The sequence below is a fragment of the Nothoprocta perdicaria genome, unplaced genomic scaffold (assembly GCF_003342845.1).
Source record: "Nothoprocta perdicaria isolate Ctin4 unplaced genomic scaffold, notPer1 scaffold_201, whole genome shotgun sequence".
NCBI classification, from domain to species: domain Eukaryota; kingdom Metazoa; phylum Chordata; class Aves; order Tinamiformes; family Tinamidae; genus Nothoprocta; species Nothoprocta perdicaria.
Window position 1 is genome coordinate 740,413 of NW_020455217.1, and position 18,593 is coordinate 759,005.

Consider the following 18,593-nt stretch of genomic DNA (forward strand, 5'->3'; position numbering starts at 1 on the left):
GGAGGAGGGAAACAAAACTCTGGAATCTTTTTTTTTTTTTGCAAAATTTAAATAAGTTTATTGAACTGATCCAAACCGATTACCTAATTGGCCTGAATTCTACCGCTGTGTCTGCAAGCAAACCAAAGGCAAATTGCGGGAAGCGTATTCCCCATGAGAGAAACCAGAATAAAAAAGAGATGGACTTACAATTTTTCCTTTTTCTTTAAAATTACATACGGATGCATAATTAATAGAGTGCAAGAATAGAAAGAACTTCATGTTTAAATTATATTTGAAGTTTCCAGTAACCAAGGAAAAGCAGCCACGGAGACGGAGGCCCGAACGGCAGAGCCCCAGCCCTGCTGCATCGGAGCAGGCCTCTCCTGCTCCTGCACATCGCTTGCATTTCCAACCTGTACATGCACAGAACCGAATCTCATTTACAAGCAAAACTGGCAACTGACAGAGGCCGAGCCGGCGCCTGGTTGCATTTTTAGGGCTGCAGACCAGAGGAGGCGAGGGTGAAGCGAGAGGCAAGGGGCAGGACCGAGCACAGCTCCGCCAGGGTGTCCCAGGCTGCACCATCTACCAGCAGGACGCACACATGCAACTCCCAGGAAAGCACGTGCAAGCACCCAAGGGAGCAAGCACTCTCCTGCCGTACCCTGCCACACTGTACATATTCCTAGCAGGGCCGGTTAGCAATCCGGCTGCTCCATCTGGTTGAAACGTGGATATTCAACAGGAAYGCACCCGAACACAGAGCGGCGCGGCATCGGATCGTGCCACGCAGAGGCGGGCGATGCTTTGGTATACAGCTGTCACCTAATTCCTTGTGAACCAGGTGCTTTTTGCACTGCGCAAACTGCCCGCGGCAGACTTTGTGCATGAACTAGCACGAACAAGAGCACGGCTCTTGACAGCAGTCGCGCTCGGAGAGGAGGACACAAAAGCAGGAGAAGCTCGCAAGTCTATTCTGCCTTCTCCGAAGAACACGACAGAGCTAGGGACCTTCTGGCAAAACGAGGATGCAGATGCTTATGGCACGGAAGAGATTTAAACCAAGTTTCCTGCCATCTTGGAGCCCTGCCAGGTTCCCACCACCCATGTTCTGCACAAGCAACCACCTTTTCCGGGGCCCTCTCCCCAGGACTCAGTCCCTTAGAAAGGGGTAACATTGCACAAAAGCCGGACCCTTTCCAAAAGCTCTCAGATGCAAAAAGGGACGCGATGMGGAACATGCTGCCGTGTCTGTGGCACTGCCAAAGGCACACGCCTGGGGCCTGGAACATGTCTTTTCCTCCTCAAAACCACCCGGCATTTAGGGGTTTCACCAGACGCACGCTCTGCTGGCTGCATAGAAAGTGGACGGCTTTACCCCGCTGGCCACAGACACCCTTTCCCTCACAARGAGGCAAGTCCACAACGTTTGTGTCGCGATCTGGCAGACCTGGACAGAGCAGCGGTTCTGGTCTAGATGCTCACGCCAAATCTGCAGCGGCTCTGCAGCGCCTCCAGCCTGGCATGCCCAAAGGTGTCTGCCTTTTCCCTTTTCAATCTCCCACCAGATCTGCTGCAAAGCACCATTACTTACACRGAGCTCACGGCCAGCGTGGTGACACCATCATTCTCTATGCAGACAGGCGGAACTTTCTGCAGGCAAACAAACTTACAAGCACATATTTGGTTCTTCTCTGAAATCCCATTCAATTCTTTAATTGACCTTGTTTATATCCTTCTCGGGAACTGAGACATTTAATTGTGCTGAAAAAGTTGGTCAATAATTACAGCATCCCATTAATACCGGTTACAGTGCCATAAATATACCCACATAGGTAATGACTGCTCTATAGAATTAGATCAGGTATTTCCTTGTACCTGCATCAGTCRCTTACCTGTAACAATCCAGCGACTGATGGATAATGTACTTAAACAGGAGGTCAAGGGGAGAAATAGGCTTCTAATATTAAACAACCATATCTTCATAAAACTTTGTTTTATAACAAAATATCTTATTAAACACAACTTTTCCTACGCGTACGTATGTATATATCATATATAAGTGTTGGCTTTAGAGTTCCACTATAAGGCAGCAAATGCCTTTCACTACCCAAATGGAAAATACATCTTCAGTAAAGCTCTAGCTTATAAAAGCATCATCTTATGTTACACGGCTGCCATCTCCCCATGCTTCTGCATGATGGGTACCAGGGTCCCACAGCCCCGTACTGCGGACTCTCTGTCACAAACAGCAAGTCTTGCTCTGTTTTGTATTGCTCATCTCAGCAACGCCACGAGATGTACATTTTTTGGCAGGGGGATGAGGCACAAATGATTAACTTATCTTATATCCTTCCATTTTCATCACTACCCTGGATGCCGAACCAGCCTCCTCCGAACGGATCCTACATCCTGAACCTGAAGATTACGAGATAATACTTCATACCCTCCCATTCTACCCCACCCCGCAATCTAGGTAAAATATGAAGAGAAACACACAACTCCGAGGATATAAAGGAGCTCAGTGATGGGGACAAAAGCATCACGGGAAAGAAAGTGCAAGTGGGATTGAGAACGCTTCAAAATTAAGGTCAGAAGTTCACGTGTAACTAGAGCCCTCGCTGCCCAGCTTGACAAACTTCTTATGCAGTTGCTTATAACCAAGGAATCTGAAAAGTCTTCAGCTTGTCAGGGTGACAGGGGAGCAGGCAGGACACAGTAAAATGAAACGGCTGTCTGATTTACAAGAGATAGAAAGGAACGAGGGTCTCATAGCACGAGTAAAGGGAATCTGCTCGGATGCAGAAAAGGGGCTAATTCAAGCAGCAGCACACAATGCCTACAAGGTGCATGAGGGGAAAGCTGATATAGAGGGGGAAAAACTGCTTTACAATAAACGTGAGAAGAGTGGCTCATTAACTGACCTTCTATAACCTGATCTGAGCCAGAACTTTCCTAGTTCATACCCTAAGCAGGGACCCCACATTCACGGGCTGGGAAAAGTGCTAAATTTCAGTTCTGGTGCAACAGAAACATACATAAAAACATCAGCTTTAGGCTTACTCTCTCCCAGGAGAGAGACACAGTACACACTGTCTCAATGCTAAGTGCTTACAATGGATCTTTCCAGTGCTGCGGTGATGGTCCGTAGCCAAGGTGGGAACAGAGCTTCAGCACAATCCTGTGCTCTTAGCTTCAACTCCACCTAACRCAAGGCCCATCCATTGCCTTCCAAAATCTCCCTCCTAACTTACATGGGCAAGATACCTTGGCCTCCAGGCTTTCAGTGTTGCAGGACGGACACAGAAATCGAGCCTTTCCATCAACACTCAGAGTGGGACAGCATAGACACAGACTGCAAATTCCAAACGGAAATCTTCCTTCTGAGAGGGTCTCTCTCATTTTCCCACCTGGTTCAGTCTGGCCAACCAGTGGAATTAAGGATGCAGGACGCACCAAATACCTGAGCTCGGATTCAAGCCGATTACTGTCCAACATCCTTCCAGTGAACTCAAGCGCAACAAAAAGTTGAGAGACAGCACCCAGCTAGAAAAGTACTTCAGCTGGCTAAAGCTACAGTCAGATAGCTAGGCAAAAAGGGTGCTCTGTTGTATCAAAAAGAAGAAACCCACAAAAAACAGCTCCCTAACTTATGGGCCCTAGCACTCTTTAGCTTGAACAACTGACCATTCATGCCAAATCACGAGTATACCGGAGCATCGATGAAAACATCAAGGTATTGGACACACTGAAACACATGCACTGAAGTCAAYTGCCACCTCGAGGTCACCTGCACTGGATGGTGGGCATGGTTCTGAGACCAGGGCACACTCTCCGGGCTAAGAAATCACCTGCTATAAACACAACCAAACCTCAACCAACCTGCTGAAATAAAAACCCTGCAAAAACTCCTTAATGCATGTGTGTGGGTGTGTGGGGGGCGTGCACACACGTGTGCACACACAAGGTCAAAAGAGGCTATTTCATTCTGGGCTCCACATAAAGTTTATCTCCATCCCGAATGCCGTAAGAATGCAGTGCTCGTGAGTTGTACTTCATCTCCTCGGGCCCGAAGGGAGCTTCGTGGTCCAGGTAGAAGAGCAACATGTTGCTTGTCGACAGCTGCACGACAGTTTTTAATTGCTTCTTTAATTCTGCCACAGTCTGATCAAGGCGGATCGACATCTCTTCTACCTTATCCTTGAAGTGAACTTCCACTTTCGCGCTGCTCTGTGGCCGGAGATCCACTACTGCCAAAGGTTCCAGCTTCCCATACTTTGTTACCAGCTCGTGATACCTGAAAAGCAGAACAGGTCCAGAGTTGCATCACAGCTCCTCATACAGCCACTGCATTCTTTACAAGGCACCATTTATTTTTAAATGCTACCATTCTGCAGCAGCAATCATCCAAGAATGCTACTAGACTGCAAAGCTTAAATTAATATCCGGATGGAGAATACAGGGGCCAGTTTACAAGACGTASATGCGGAGTCCGAGTGCCCAGAACTATTTGACAAGGACTGACACCAGAACCCAGAGAGTGCTGAGTGATCCCTGTCCTCTGTTTTAGCGAAAGACTCACATATGGCTCTGCTGGAAACATCTGCTGGCTTAACTGACAATTTCCTCAAGGTGAGGAGGAAGGATGAAGCTCCCCTGAGTACAGAATATTGCTGCACTAGAGTTCAAAGGCTGCAGCACCCTCCTCTTGTCAGGCAAGTAGCTCGCACAGAAACGACCAAAGAAAGAACCCATTTGCCAAGGAGTCCCAAAACACKTCTGGGAGTTTTCTTAGTCTATTCTGCTCACACAAGACAATTCTCGTCCACAATTCAGCAGGCTTTTCCCRCACCGAGCAAGGCCTCTTCTGAAAGGACACGAGAATTTTACTGGCGTAGCTCTAGCACGGCTCCCACCCYGGCAGCACATCTCGCCACCACCAGGAATGGCAGCAGCAATGTGGCCCAGCTGGGAAAGTGGTAAAATGTCAGTGCAGAGCASAGTGCAATGGAGCAGGGCAGCTCAAGGGCTGCAGGGAGGAGGCAGCGTTTCAGAGGCGCTCCGTGTGCAGCGCACAGAAAGCTCCTTTTGTTCCCRCCGCGGCTCCGAGCTGAACGCGACCGGTGCCGCCACCGGCCCTCAGGTGCTGACGGCATCTGACAACGCAGCCGGCCCCAGGGACGCTGCTCCAGGCGGCAACGTTTCGGCAGGACAGTGGGGAGCGAGGTGAGGGCCACGGCACACGGGGGTTTCCCTAAGGAGCCTTCTCCGAGGCGCAGTGTCCAAGTACACATGAGCAGTCCTGGGAAGGTGTTAAGCTCACCCAAGGGCAAGCTGTATGCACGTACAGGGTCAGGCAACACCATCTTTCTCAAGGCAAGGAAAGGCAGAAGAGCCTTTGCAGCCCCTCCTCGTGCACTAAGCACAAGCCAGAAGTGTAAACTAGCGGACAGCCCCATCTCAGCAAGGATGAAGGCACTCTGCTCACACGGCTCTGTCACAGCCTGGTGACAGGCGCCAGGAGACCAGCAATCAGCCCTCACAGCCTGACGGACACCGGCTGCCGCAGGCAATGATGCTGGGGAACCCAGCCTGGCCGAAAGTGCCTCTGATGTGCTGCAGACGAACAGCRGCCTCGTTAAAAGCCCACAGCAGCAACGACGTCACCCAGGGAGGCCGCCAGTACTGGACTGTACGCGCAGCGCTGCTCTCTAGCCCACATCACCCGGACACATATTATGCTGTCTGTTTCACTCCTTGTTCTACCCCTTCGAGCTGCAGTCAGTGAAGAGCTACCACACAATCAGGGTGGTTTAACACCAGCCAGCGTGCTGTGTGTTTATCACACACTACGCATCTACAGTCGGGAGGGGGGGCTTGCACTTGTGAGTCTTCCTTGCGCAAACGTGTCTCAGTCCTCCACTTGAGGCAGCACTGCAATGCAGATGCCGTACCCCCAGCCACAACGGGCATTTGCCCTGATTAGATTCTAATTGCAAACCACCTTCTGAGAGACAGCACTGGACCTGGGTGCAAAGCGGAGGAAGTTTCAACAACAAACAAGAAAAAATCACTCTGCAAAGGACATCAAATTTCAGTTCTTATAAGAATATTACGCAATCTGGCCCTCGGCACTAAGAACACCTCTCAGCCCTCTGCAGCCTCACTGGAAAATATTCTGAAGTGGCACACAACCCATCCAGAACAGAATAACCCCCTTTCGGAGCCGCTCAAGTCTCCTGGAAACGCTGCATGGATGAAAGGATTCAGACAAAGAGCCCATTGATTAAGAGGAGGACAGTAACAGTGTCTAAAGGTTACGGGATCAGCAGAGGAGGCAAATCTCTTGTACTGAAACAGSACAGAGAGACAGCGTGTTCATCAACGTACTTCTTTCCAGAGCCCAGCTTTATGATAGGGGTACCCTGAGATATTCAGGTATGCCTGAATACCTGGAAACACAGCTTGGTTGTGCATGGTGCCGCTCTGCATTCCCAGGCTGTGTTGCTATCCCTTCCAATGTTTGTTTCATTTTTTTTTCTGCTGGAAGGGCTTCTAAAATTACAAGCCAAGACTTGTCCCTTGCAAAAGACACAGGGATCACCAGCTGTCTTGTTTTCCTAACTATATTAGTAGCATTCACTTCCAAACTGATTCTGATTAGCAAATACTGCAAGCACTGGACCTCTTGGTATCAACATCACTCTCCATTCCAGCCTTCTGAAGCACTTACTGTATCGGCAGGTCAAATACACAACTCTTTCAAAAAGCCCTTTGAGTTAAGCTGAAGGCAACACCAATGACCAATGAAACACTGACCAGAATCTAATTTCCAGCTCTGTAACCTCTACCAGGCCATACCCTTAACCTTTTCTGCCACAGTTTGTCCCTGAACGCACTCACTTCTCTTACACTCTTCTGTAAAGAAAAGATTATGTTCACTGTTTGAAAAGCATGTGAGGGCAAGTGCACTGTCCTAGTGCAAAACACCTGTAAATGCACTASCTTGATGCTCAGTGATCCATCCTCATTAGGAAGCAGTAAGTAGATGCTGGCTTAGAGAAGATACTGAATGAACAGCATCTGTCAAAGATCATTAGTTTACTAAGATTAACAGATCACTGAGCATAGATTTCTGGCAAAGAAAAACCATCAGATGTCCGATCTGTGAGTTTAAAAGTGAGGGGACAGCTTCCTAACACCACGACATTCCGCACGTCAGGTGGTCAAGAGAACTAGATGTCTCGGCTCAGCACCAGAAAGATCTGTCCTGACTTTGCAGGACTCCCAAACAAAGGTGGATTAYGAACTAGCCACCAGGGAGGCCAGCRAGCAAAGAAGATCATTAACCGAACAGTCATGTTGCAAAATGGCACTAGACGTGGACACTTGAAGGTTGAATGTGACCCAGAAGTGATTCAGCAAGTCACTGGACAACAACTTCTATATGAATGACATGCACTAAAACAGAATGAGGAAGACAAGCCAGGAAGAAGGCAAAAATGTTTTCTAAGGAGCAGCTAGCTCCAATTTGCATGTATGATCCATCAGGGCACCTTTCATTTTGCCTTGCTTCCCTTTCATGCCTGCTCTRCATTTCAGAACAACGAATTCATACCTGAATGGGACTTCCTCCTCTGGGAACTCCATGTAATATCGGATGAAGAATCGTTCGGAGTCCTCTCGCTCCCCATCGGCAACAATGCTTCCATTAAGCTTCACAATAGATGGCAACCTGCTCGTAGACACCGAGAAACACMGTCAGCAAGAACAGAAACGCAGTCAGGGTGTGCTGGCAAGGCAGGCATGGACAAAAGCTACAATCTGCGACTCTGTCATCAGGAGCGTCATGGCAGGTAGTTTAAGCCTCCATTCTCTCTCTTAAGAGGGCAAGTTCCATGCCCAAAGTGTCTCCAAAAGACTTTTAAAAAAGCACTGGCATTTGAGCACACACATGGATTGCATACACACACACATATGAGGCTCAAGAAATTCTCTGAAAAATACAGATTTTAGGCTGAACATTGCCACTTCTTCCTTTCTGTCCCACACAGGAAAAACACCAAAGTCTCATAACAGCCTCTTCCTGTGATTACCCCCTCCCAGCCGTTCATTTTTATTTAATGCTGCCCATGAGCAGTAGAAACAAACCACAGACCTGGCTATTAGCAGCTTCCTGCGCTCCTCAGTGGTGTAGGACTGCAGCAAGGGGATTCCTAGCAATTTGACTTCCTCGAGCTTGGGAAAAGAATTTAGCTTGTCAATGTCTTCCCAGCTGTGCAGACCTGTTCCAGAGAAATGACTTGCTTAAACACACACAGATAAGATATATCAAGGAAGGTCAAACATGGTCAAAGAACATACACGATGGCGCAGGGTCAACTGAAGCTGCTTGAAGAAGTCCACTTATTCCTGTGAAGTGCCACTACAAAGTGGCAAAGCAAAACACACTTAATTCATTTTTAGCCGACTCAAAATCTGGCATGCAGGATAACAGCGCAAGTAGAGGGGGTAAAATACTAAATAAATGTGGAGAATCAAGCCTAGTGATTACAYAGTGATACCAACACCAATTGTCTTTGCTTCCTTTTGCTGTGAATGCAGAAAAGCTTAATGTAATCCTTTTCAGCTCAATGTTCCAGATGCTTAAACTAACAAAGCAAGTTAGAAATCCATTCTGCCAGAAAACCAATCAGCAGGCTCACCTCCTCGGTGCAGAAAACACAGGGAAAAAAAAGTTATCGTTTTAAAGGCGATTAGAGTTCTTGCAGTAAGCCACCACATCAAGGCCTAATTTTCAAAGGACATCAGAGTGAGCATTTTTCACTGACTCCAGAGGAAAAATTCTGGTCAATTGCTGTCACCTACACCGAGAACAAAGAGCATGCAGCTCCCAGGCTCTCACCTGATTTGTGCAAATTGATGGATCGCAAGTTTGGGAACAGCCTTGCTAGCGAATCTTCCGACTCTTCAATGGTTGTTAGGTTGTTGTTAGCCAGAATAAGTGTGTCTAGTGATGGGAACATAATCCCCAGTTTTCGAATTTCAGTCCAGTCTTGAAGATTGTTGTCAGTTATGTGGAGTAATTTGAGAGATTGACAGCAAATTGGAGGACAAGACACTGTTTCATAGTCATTAAGGCACAGGAAGAGCTCCTCCAAGCTGCAGAAGAGAAGAAAGATCATATTATTATCTCAATATTCCTTCTGAAATGGTTGCCACCTTACATAGAGGGACCTGCATCCCTTATCTTATCCTTATCTTATCCTTATCTTATCCTTATCTTATCCTTATCTTATCCTTATCTTATCCTTATCTTATCCTTATCTTATCCTTATCTTATCCTTATCTTATCCTTATCTTATCTTCAAATCACGATCTTATGTGATTTGAAACCTCAATGTGGTGAAAGCCTTTGAACAGTCAAAATGGAGGGTTTCAACTTCACACCCATCCACAAGTCTCTGGCACAGATGAAAAATACCTCTAAACATTCCCCTAACCTCCAAAATACTTCTACTAGTATTAATCATGGAGCAGATTGCTCAGAAAAGCATTCCACGTTTGTGCCCAGCAAGCCACTAACCCAACAACCACAGTTACTTTATTTGCTGTAAAAGTCAATGTTCATCACTTAATTTAGAAGAAATTGGTATACAACACAGACAACTCTCTTTGTCCATATTATTGGTGGTACAAAGAGATATCTGGTATCAAATTGAAGCCACTGAGGATGTTTGGGGAAGCAGAAGGCCACTGCCCAGGTGGACGGTGGCCAAGCCACAGAAAACAACAATTCTCACAAAAAAGCATGATGAAATATTACTTGTCAAGTGGCCAGATCCTCAAATTTACATGTCTTTCAAGAGTCACTACTGCAGGTGTGCAGCATGCCATTCATGTGGCAGTGACTCAGAGGAATGCATGTCACCTCCTGAATTGTCAGGATCATCACCATCTCTCAGCATTACTGTTCAGATGTGAAAGAAGGGCCTTTGGCTTTGCAGAGCCAAACAATTTCAGCTTTAAAGACAACGTGAAATATTCAACTGGCCAGTTTCTAAACTCCCAAAGCACAAATCCCCTTTCCCTCTACGGGTCAAGTTCACTTTGTCACCCCTCTCACTCGTCCCCACCACGGGATTTGACAAGGGAGCCTTGAGCTGCATGCAGTGAGCACCCTTTCCATGCCAAACTCCCCGCGCTTACTCCGGTAACTCCTGCAGGATCGTGTGGACCGTTTCCCAGGACGCTTTGCTGTTGTTGAGCACGAGCTTGCGAACCCCGGCGAAAGACCCAGCGCATCGTCGCTCTAAAACGGACAAACTGAGAGGATTGGAACTCAGGTTTAGAAACTCCAAGTGGGGAACGTTGGACACGATTTTACTGACCTAGGTGGGGAGGAAAAAAAAACAGAGAAAAAAAAAGTGTTTATCAAGTAGTAATCGGACCTCATGCAATCATATCCCATCTCCTAAAAGGGGGCCCTTCAGAATGACCGTGAGACAAGGAAACTACCTGGGGGAGGGGGAAGACCTCTTGATAACTATCTGTAATTCATACTCCAGGAATTCACTGATCTAAATCGATTGGTTAATTGCTCATTCACCCCAACAGTTCATTTAATTACACTTTCAAAGCAGCTTGATAAGAGAAAGCATGTCCCTTAGGAGAGGTCACAAAATCCACCCAAACACCAAGCTTAAGAAGTAGCACGCTAAAGCGGGTAGTATCTTAGAAAACTGCTGTAGCCCTCTTTTAGGAAGGCAACTGCTATGTCCCTTGAGTTTACGGCTGTCACACTGAGCACTTGCTCGGCTTTCTACTGCTCACGCTAGTCAGAGACCACCCTGTTTTGCTCAGGGTAAAAGACAGAGGCCCACTGTACACCTACAGCGAATTCCGTACTGGATTGCATTATTCTGATAACAGCAGCTTTCTCAACGATCAGTTCAAATGTTCAGCCAACTGTGCTTGGGGCTACTTTCTCTTTTGTGTGTACCAAATGTGTACCTGAGGGCAAATCAGCAGACAGTACAGAAGAAGATCAAAAAATAGGAAGGAAAGCCAGATGCAGAGAGTGTGCACCTCTGGAGTGTGGATACACAGTGCATCGTGTGATTGGTAGGTACTGATCTGAATCTCACCTATATGTAGAAAAATACTGGAATAGGTTAATAAATGATCAATTTGTAGGCACCTAAAAGAAGATTAAGTGAGAAGAACAACCAGCCAATATCAATTTGTAAACAACACATCCCATCAATCTGATTTTCCTCCTYGACTGGGTAACTGAATCAGTGAGAAGCAGTAGATATAATGGAACAACAGCTTCTGACCCGACACACTAGTGCTAGTCTCGCAGGCAAACGGGGGGGTTACAGTCGTCATTCCCTCCCACGGAGATGACACCTTGTAGACTAACACAGGCATCGGCAGGACAGGGAGAGACCCTTCCTGCCTCTGAYTTGGCAACATCTGTGCCGGAGTTGGAGCATTTACGCAGATCTGCCTTCTCTAGAAACTCGTGAAAATTTTTAGGTCGTGGATCTTGTTCTTTTTCTAACGTATTTCTAACAATCAATCCTGTCATAAAAGCAGGGCATACACCAGTGAGGAACGATGACACCCGAACGTGTTGTGATTTCTTTAGTGATATTACACTACATTTACCTAGCATACCTCAGCCAAGCTCTTCAAAGCATTTTATAATAGTATTTAGCACTAATTAACGAGGCTTCAAAATGTCCTAGGAGGCAGATGATATTAAACCTGTTCTGCAGGTGCAGAAACTAAAGCAGAGAAAGGAAAAGCACCTTGCCCTGTGTCACAGAATCAGTGGCAGAACTGGAATCAAGTCCCAGGCCTCTGACCTCTTCAGCCTCACTGTTAACAAACTGCACTGCTCATTAACCTCCTGATGTTTGAATGACGGTTCCAGTGCTTTGCATGATAGAAAATACATTTGTCACCTATTGGCCAAGACCATAAGTCACTAGGAAAATGGACTCAAGTGCTCATATGGATCATATTCATCAAGTTTATCGCTCTGCAGTTGTCAAAGTAAATAAACATCAACTTCAAAGATGAAAAAGAACCCACAAAAAAAMCATATATCACCTTAAATGAGCTTAATACCCTTATAACTAGCAAAGCATTCACAGTCACCGTAGCAGCCATCAAAGCTATTCAGAAAGCCTTTTTTACCTCATGCCAATCTTCCAGCTTATTGTCAGAAAGATCTAGCTCAGACACRTGCGCGCAGAAGGCAGCGATTTCGTTCTCATCCCCTGCACAGGTTATGCCGCAGCTGTTCAATACCAGCACGCTTGGAAGGTTGAGGCGATCTGAAAYGGGAAAAAAAGAGCAGCACCAGTCAGCACCGCATTCCTTAGACACGGGAGACGAGCCCTTGGTCTCCACAAGCACAAAGAAAATGAAATCCAGCAAGATAAAAGGATCCAACAGTAATTACCACAATTTACACATATTCAAGAGATATCGGGATGTAAATGTATTTTACAACAAGGGTCCAACATAAACCAGAAAGTCCTCCTGCCTCTAAATGAGCAGCATCAGGGTGCATCAATGCTCATTTCCCACATGCCTGCCTTTCTGCACCCCAGCAAGGACAGGCCACGCACTCCTAGTTTATAGTCCGAGTCGTATCAGCGCCTGCCAGAACTTGGGCTCTTCCCTAAGCATCTGCTCCTGCAGATAGGACATGGGTCTACGTGGACCGTWACTTGTACTGAGTCACATTCCCTTATACTTGTACTTAGCTCATTTTTGGTTAGGAATGGCATAGAAATTATTTAAACATTTATCTCCTAGGCTTTTCCTTTTCAACAAAATAAGATGCTAATGCTGTTATAACCTGTGAAACCTTAGTAGATTGCTCTGCCTTTTATACTTGTGCTAAGTTTTGCTCTAGTCACAGAACCACACAGGTAAACAGTCTTAAAGCTATTTCACAAGCAAGGACTTGGATCACAGTCACGGCCCGATTCGCTAATGCATAACCATGACAATGTAAATAGCTATGGATTTGTAACAGAAAACCATTTCAACACCAGAAGTTCATGTTCAGACAAAGCATGYAATCAATCTTACAGTCTTTCAGACAGAATACAATTCTCTCACCTCTGCTGACTACCAAAATCCACTAAAATTTAACAACAGGCTTCTCCCTAAAATTTAGTCCCTTTTCTCTCTCCTAGTACTTGACAACTGCTTGACTGGAAAGGTATTGTAACAGCAGACAATCATCACAGCAATTTGAGTTTCAAGTTCATTAGCATCGGACTTCTTTAAAAGACAGTGCAGTGCTCTGGAAATTATTCATGAGGTACTTATAAGCTATGTTGAAGTCACATTTTAAGAATTATAAGCAAGGTCTCTCTTCTCAGATAAGTGTGCCTCCCACATAAGATGGAGAAAGAGGGTTGACTGAATATTCCATTAAGGTGGTTTTCTGTTCTTGTTAATGTTGAGCGACAGGCAGTACATTTTATCCTTAACTGAACTCAGGCACTTCCCTTTCCCCTGTCAAACTCAGTTACTGTAAATTCATCCAGCTAACTTCCATGGCTATTTTCCCCTTTGGGGCTGGTTATGATACAAATTGACCTGACGGAATTTTAAACTTTAGCTGCATCTCCAGATAGGCAAAAGGTTACACAAAGAAGCGGCAGTTCTGGTGGGATAAATCTGAATCTCGGAATCATCTGAATAAACAGAGAACCAAGTGCTCACACCAGAGCTTAAGGGAAGACTAAAGGGTGCCAGATTGATCCAGTTTAAAAAGCTAGAAATAGTGACATGGATTTTCCATTAAAGGATGCTGATGGACACACGTGAACAGCACAGCACTTCAGACATACATCTGTCTGAAGCTCCCTCAAGGCAGTACAGTCAGAAGCAGGGGAGAAAGAGGCATTTCTCCATAACGTCAGTATCAGCTTGCTCAGAGATCATTCAGTGTTTTGAGAAGTAAGCTCAAGTAACATAAACCACAAACTGACTTGGGCCACTTGACTCAAAAGAATCCTATTTGGAGATTAAATGACTCCTTGTTTAGCTTCGTAAATGGCCCAGGCCAGCGTACTCTTGACTCCCTGTGAACCTGCAGGCATTCATGTAAGTTGATGGCACTATGCAATACCACTGGCATACAGAGCTATATAAGCTCTGCATCAAATCGGAGTGTTTCTAAGCCACCTTTGCAAAAACACATCTTGTTACCAGTACTAGTAAAATAGTTAGTATCACCAGCCTGAGGAAAATAAACTGCGAGACAGCTGAGTCCTTAAAAACTCAGCTTTGCACATGGCCTTTTTTCATCTTTCTTTCAMCAGGATACTGTTATGCTATCAATAAAGGGGGTAGGGAAACTTATTTGAATTCTACAGCAACCATTTCAGTCACTGGATCAATTTTCCATTTGTGTTACATGCTAGTCTCCTGGCTCCTGCCTCTCCCAACAATTTTTACATTTCATTTTATTTGCAAGCAAAGTTAATTAAATCCTTAATACGTGAAACAGGCAGTCATCTGCATCTGAGAGAAGAAAATAAATGCAAAGTAGGCTTCCCAYAGTTAAGAAGGAAGGTCAGGAGATGAGTCAGAAGGACCAAAATTCAAGTGATACTTGACCCCAGCAATTTGAACCCTCTTCTATAACCCTATATAATTGTGGGCTGCTGCTGGGAGCACTGCTGTCCAACTACCTGGAGCCTGGCAATGATTAGAGTACACTACTTCGAACCAGATACACAACAGAACTGTAAGAAACACACAGTAATACAAGTATGACAGTTCTCTTCAAGGCAATTAAGGGGGATTCATCCTTCAACAAGAGCAATGACAACAGAGGACCTAGTTCCCCACAAAGCCCCAAATAGGTTTGRAAAGACAGAAACCCTACCTTTCATAGGGGAACCTTGGGGCGTTGCTGGAACGTGCACCCCCATACCAGGACCACGACGATACGGGAAGTTCTCGGGGCTGTATTTCTCACAAAGAACTTGCATGAAACTTCTTCCACTGGGCTGGTCCATGCTCCCTTTTTGGACTTCTAATTCATAAAGAAAACATCAGAGGACATAAACARTCAGCTATTAATAGCTATTTTAATAGCTATATTAATAGCTATTATTAGCTATTTCAGTAGCCCTAGAAACACAGAACCAGCTGGGTCATGGGCTTCATTTCTTCTGAATTGCAGATTAGTCTACCAGGTTATATTGCAAATTTAATCTTCAAGTAACACATCACTTGAAAAAAAGAGGGTTTAATACAAACAAGCCCATTTAATCACACCATTGCTGTCCAAGCACAACACCTCCTGACCCCACACACTCCTTCAGAACTGCCCAGCTCCCCCAAACTGCAAGAGAGAACTTATTTGCCCTTACAAGTGGATTGGGATCTGCATACATATTCTCAAAGATATTTGCAGGATTGCACAGAAGGCAGAAAAGGAAGAGTTGTTTAAGAGAAGGAAATTTCTTGGAAGAGTGTTTGCATTGTGTCACTTCCCTTTTCTCTAGCTCAGGACTTTCAGTCAAGAATAGCTTTGAGGATTCTAATTGCTGTGCTTGGTGTGCCGAAGTTACAGCTAGGTCTTTAAACTCCAATGCAAAACGACTCTTCTGTTGGCTGGGGACAATAATATTTATCCACTGTCACTTGCTTTGACAGATTATGATGCATTTCAATTGCACGTTTGAGATRGAAATATGCTTCCCACCAGAGATGCCTGCATTTCAGCTAAGTAGACAAAATAAAGGCGATGGCTTTAGCCATAACTTTTTGTGTCCCCCTCCCCTCCCTAGAAAAAAGCTTTTGTTTGTGTTTTAAATTACCCCAGTGCTGTARATCGTGGGGAGCTGAACAGCCTCTGCTGACGAGGCTTCCATCAGCTGGCCCACAGGGTGTCATGGAAGTACTCGAGTTTGATATTAAGCTCACTAAGGTATCTCAGGGCTCTCATCTGCACTGACAACAGTGCCTCATTCAAAGCAAGTTTTAGTCAAAAAAGCAATATCATCACTTCTCTGCTATTTGCAAAGAATTACAGTTCTCCCATCCTGCTTGCAAACGTGGGCTCCTAATAGGGATACAACTGCTGCGTCGTGAAACAAACACGTCACTTGACCAGTCTAGAAAGAAAGTATTGCCATTTCAATTTCGCAGCTGTTCAAAGCATCTTGAAGATAAACACGCCCTTCATATCTGCATGTCACAGAACACGACAGCACAGGAAAAAGGCCTTGGTGCATGGCAGGCTGCTGACCTTTTGAGTAAGATATCAAATGCCAGCTGGAAGTTACTTGGCACAAAGATACCATAGRAGTTGGTATTCTGTTGTACCCAAGGTGAAAATCAATTTACCCATCCTGCTTTCCTTCGTGCACTCTGAACTTTAAATTTTATGTAATTCCAGATAAAAGGGAATCACATTTGTTACACGCACAGCCAAGAGAACCGTATTACTTGCAGGTTGAATAGAAAGAGCCCTTACATTTCCCGACAGGGCCTRCCACTTATCCGGGGCTCAGAGGAGAAAACCACATCTGTCGGTTCTAACTGCACAAGGCACAAACACGCAGGAATTAAATACAGATTTCCTAGAGCATGCTATTAGCCACAGAGTAGCATTTTCATAAATTAACATTAATTATATTTCAAATAGACCAGCAAAACTCACACGCGCATTTTGCAAATGTATCAACAACTCCAGGACTTCCAGGACTTGTGGAGGAAACACACACCTTGAGTTAATGAGGGCATCGCACCTATTTTGAAGTGATGCTGCTAGCCAACCCTGAATTAAAAACCCTCTCTGCTGCCAAGAACTTCCATTTAGATTCATTAAAGKCAAGGATATATACAAGTTTTATAGTTTATATAAACTACTGAACAAAAAATATCAGCAAGTAAGGTTCAGTTTGCTTTTGCTGAGAATCAACTGTTTAACAAGCCCCACTCTACTCCTATTCTTGAATAGACTACTTAAAAAACCCTCTCTCACAATGGAATTTAGTATAATAAGCCCAATAACTGAAACCTATTACATATCATATGCTATATATGCACTATATGTTACAAACATAGATTTAAAAAACGTGTCTTATCAAAAAAAGAGGAATACTCCAACCTTTTTAACCATACATCAGCTACAGAAACTAACAGTCCAATTCACATCAGTATCTTAGCAAGTGACTAGAACCTCAGATCAAGTCCTTAAAGAAAAATTTGTGTCACAAAGTCAACACTTAATTTTACGATAACGCATACACCACATAAATGACTTGTATGGACAGCCAAGGCTTTAGGCTGAAAGGCTCTCAAATTAAAAGTCCATTTGAAGTTCAGCATTGTAAGAGAGAGAGACATTGCTTCCCAGATGGACACTGAGACATCCTGCTCTGGAACTCACCACCCATAGAGCTTTCTGTCCTTTACTCCACTTTTCAGTCAGCTTGGCTCCTGTTCATCCRCTGAGCTAACATCAAGTGAGAAATTCCAAAGGGGGAAGTCACATCAACATAACATTAAAAGAAAAATATCACCAAAATGTTCTCACCTGGTCCTTAAACACAAGAGTATTCCAGAACTGGAAAACAAAGCAAACCAAAACTAGCACTCTTTATATTCGGCAACTTTTAGTCACCATCTTTTCCAGATTTACCTTAGCAAAACAAATGACAGCAGTGTTGGGGGAGTTCAAATACCTCCTCACTTCCTTCTCAGCACATTTAACATTACGTACAATAATCTACCAAGCACGTAGCTTCTCTGAATGACTACATTACTTAATAACAGGGACGGACAATGTTTCAAAGAAAGCCATGAGATATTTTAAACGAATGTCACCCATACAAGGGCAGGATGCAATAATTGGCAAGGTGCACCTTTCTGAGTGCTCTTCTATTGGCGGCTCAAGGAGYAACTCATATCCTAAAATAACTTTGGGGTTTTGCAAACAGCATGCAGGATTGCAAAAGGTGCGCTCAGCTTTCAGGAGGTGCTGTCAGAAAGTGTTTGTTTGCATTAAAACATCCAGCTGAGAAGCTGCGGCCCCAATGACACGCAAACACTCCAGGCATCCACAAAGCCGCTCCAAAGGGAGACAATCCAGCTGCTTCCGATGACACGGGAAGCACAACARCGGCAAAAACCAAACTAAAAAACAAATGACAATCAACAGGAAATATTGATAAWACAGCATCGTAAACTATAAAAATCAGGAACGAGCATCGGAAGAATCACGGCGCTAGCAGGGCTGTAGCGGGTGACGCCACCACGCGAGGCCTGCGGGGCAGACCTCGGCCAGCTGCACACCCAACGCGTGCCGACGCTGCTCACGGACACGGAAAAACGCATCAATTGAGAACCAACCCAGCGAGCACAGGCGTTGGAGCACGCGCGCTGCCAGGAGGAGCCCCCCGCGACACGGCTCTTTTTGGGGGAGCACTTTCGGGGATGGGACGGGGACGGGTGCCGAGCGTTAGGGCAGGGCACACGTGCTGGGCACGCCGCCCGCGGGGCCCGGCCCGCCCGAGGCAGCGCCAGGGCCAGGCCGGCGGCCAGGGGCGGCCCTCGCG

General features: G+C 45.4%; 1 protein-coding gene across 1 annotated transcript; it reads right to left on the reverse strand.

The window, feature by feature from the left end:
- Positions 1 to 89: 89 nt before the first annotated feature.
- Positions 90 to 17,441, reverse strand: TBCEL (tubulin folding cofactor E like). The gene is made up of 8 exons (XM_026038120.1): positions 17,426 to 17,441; positions 14,909 to 15,058; positions 12,190 to 12,329; positions 10,192 to 10,373; positions 8,888 to 9,144; positions 8,141 to 8,267; positions 7,601 to 7,717; positions 90 to 4,279 (listed from the first exon to the last, which is right to left on the reverse strand). The coding sequence occupies exons 1-8, from the start codon at positions 17,430 to 17,432 to the stop codon at positions 3,961 to 3,963; spliced, it is 1,299 nt and encodes a 432-aa protein (XP_025893905.1). The 5' UTR covers positions 17,433 to 17,441; the 3' UTR covers positions 90 to 3,960.
- Between the last annotated feature and the right edge of the window lie 1,152 nt (positions 17,442 to 18,593).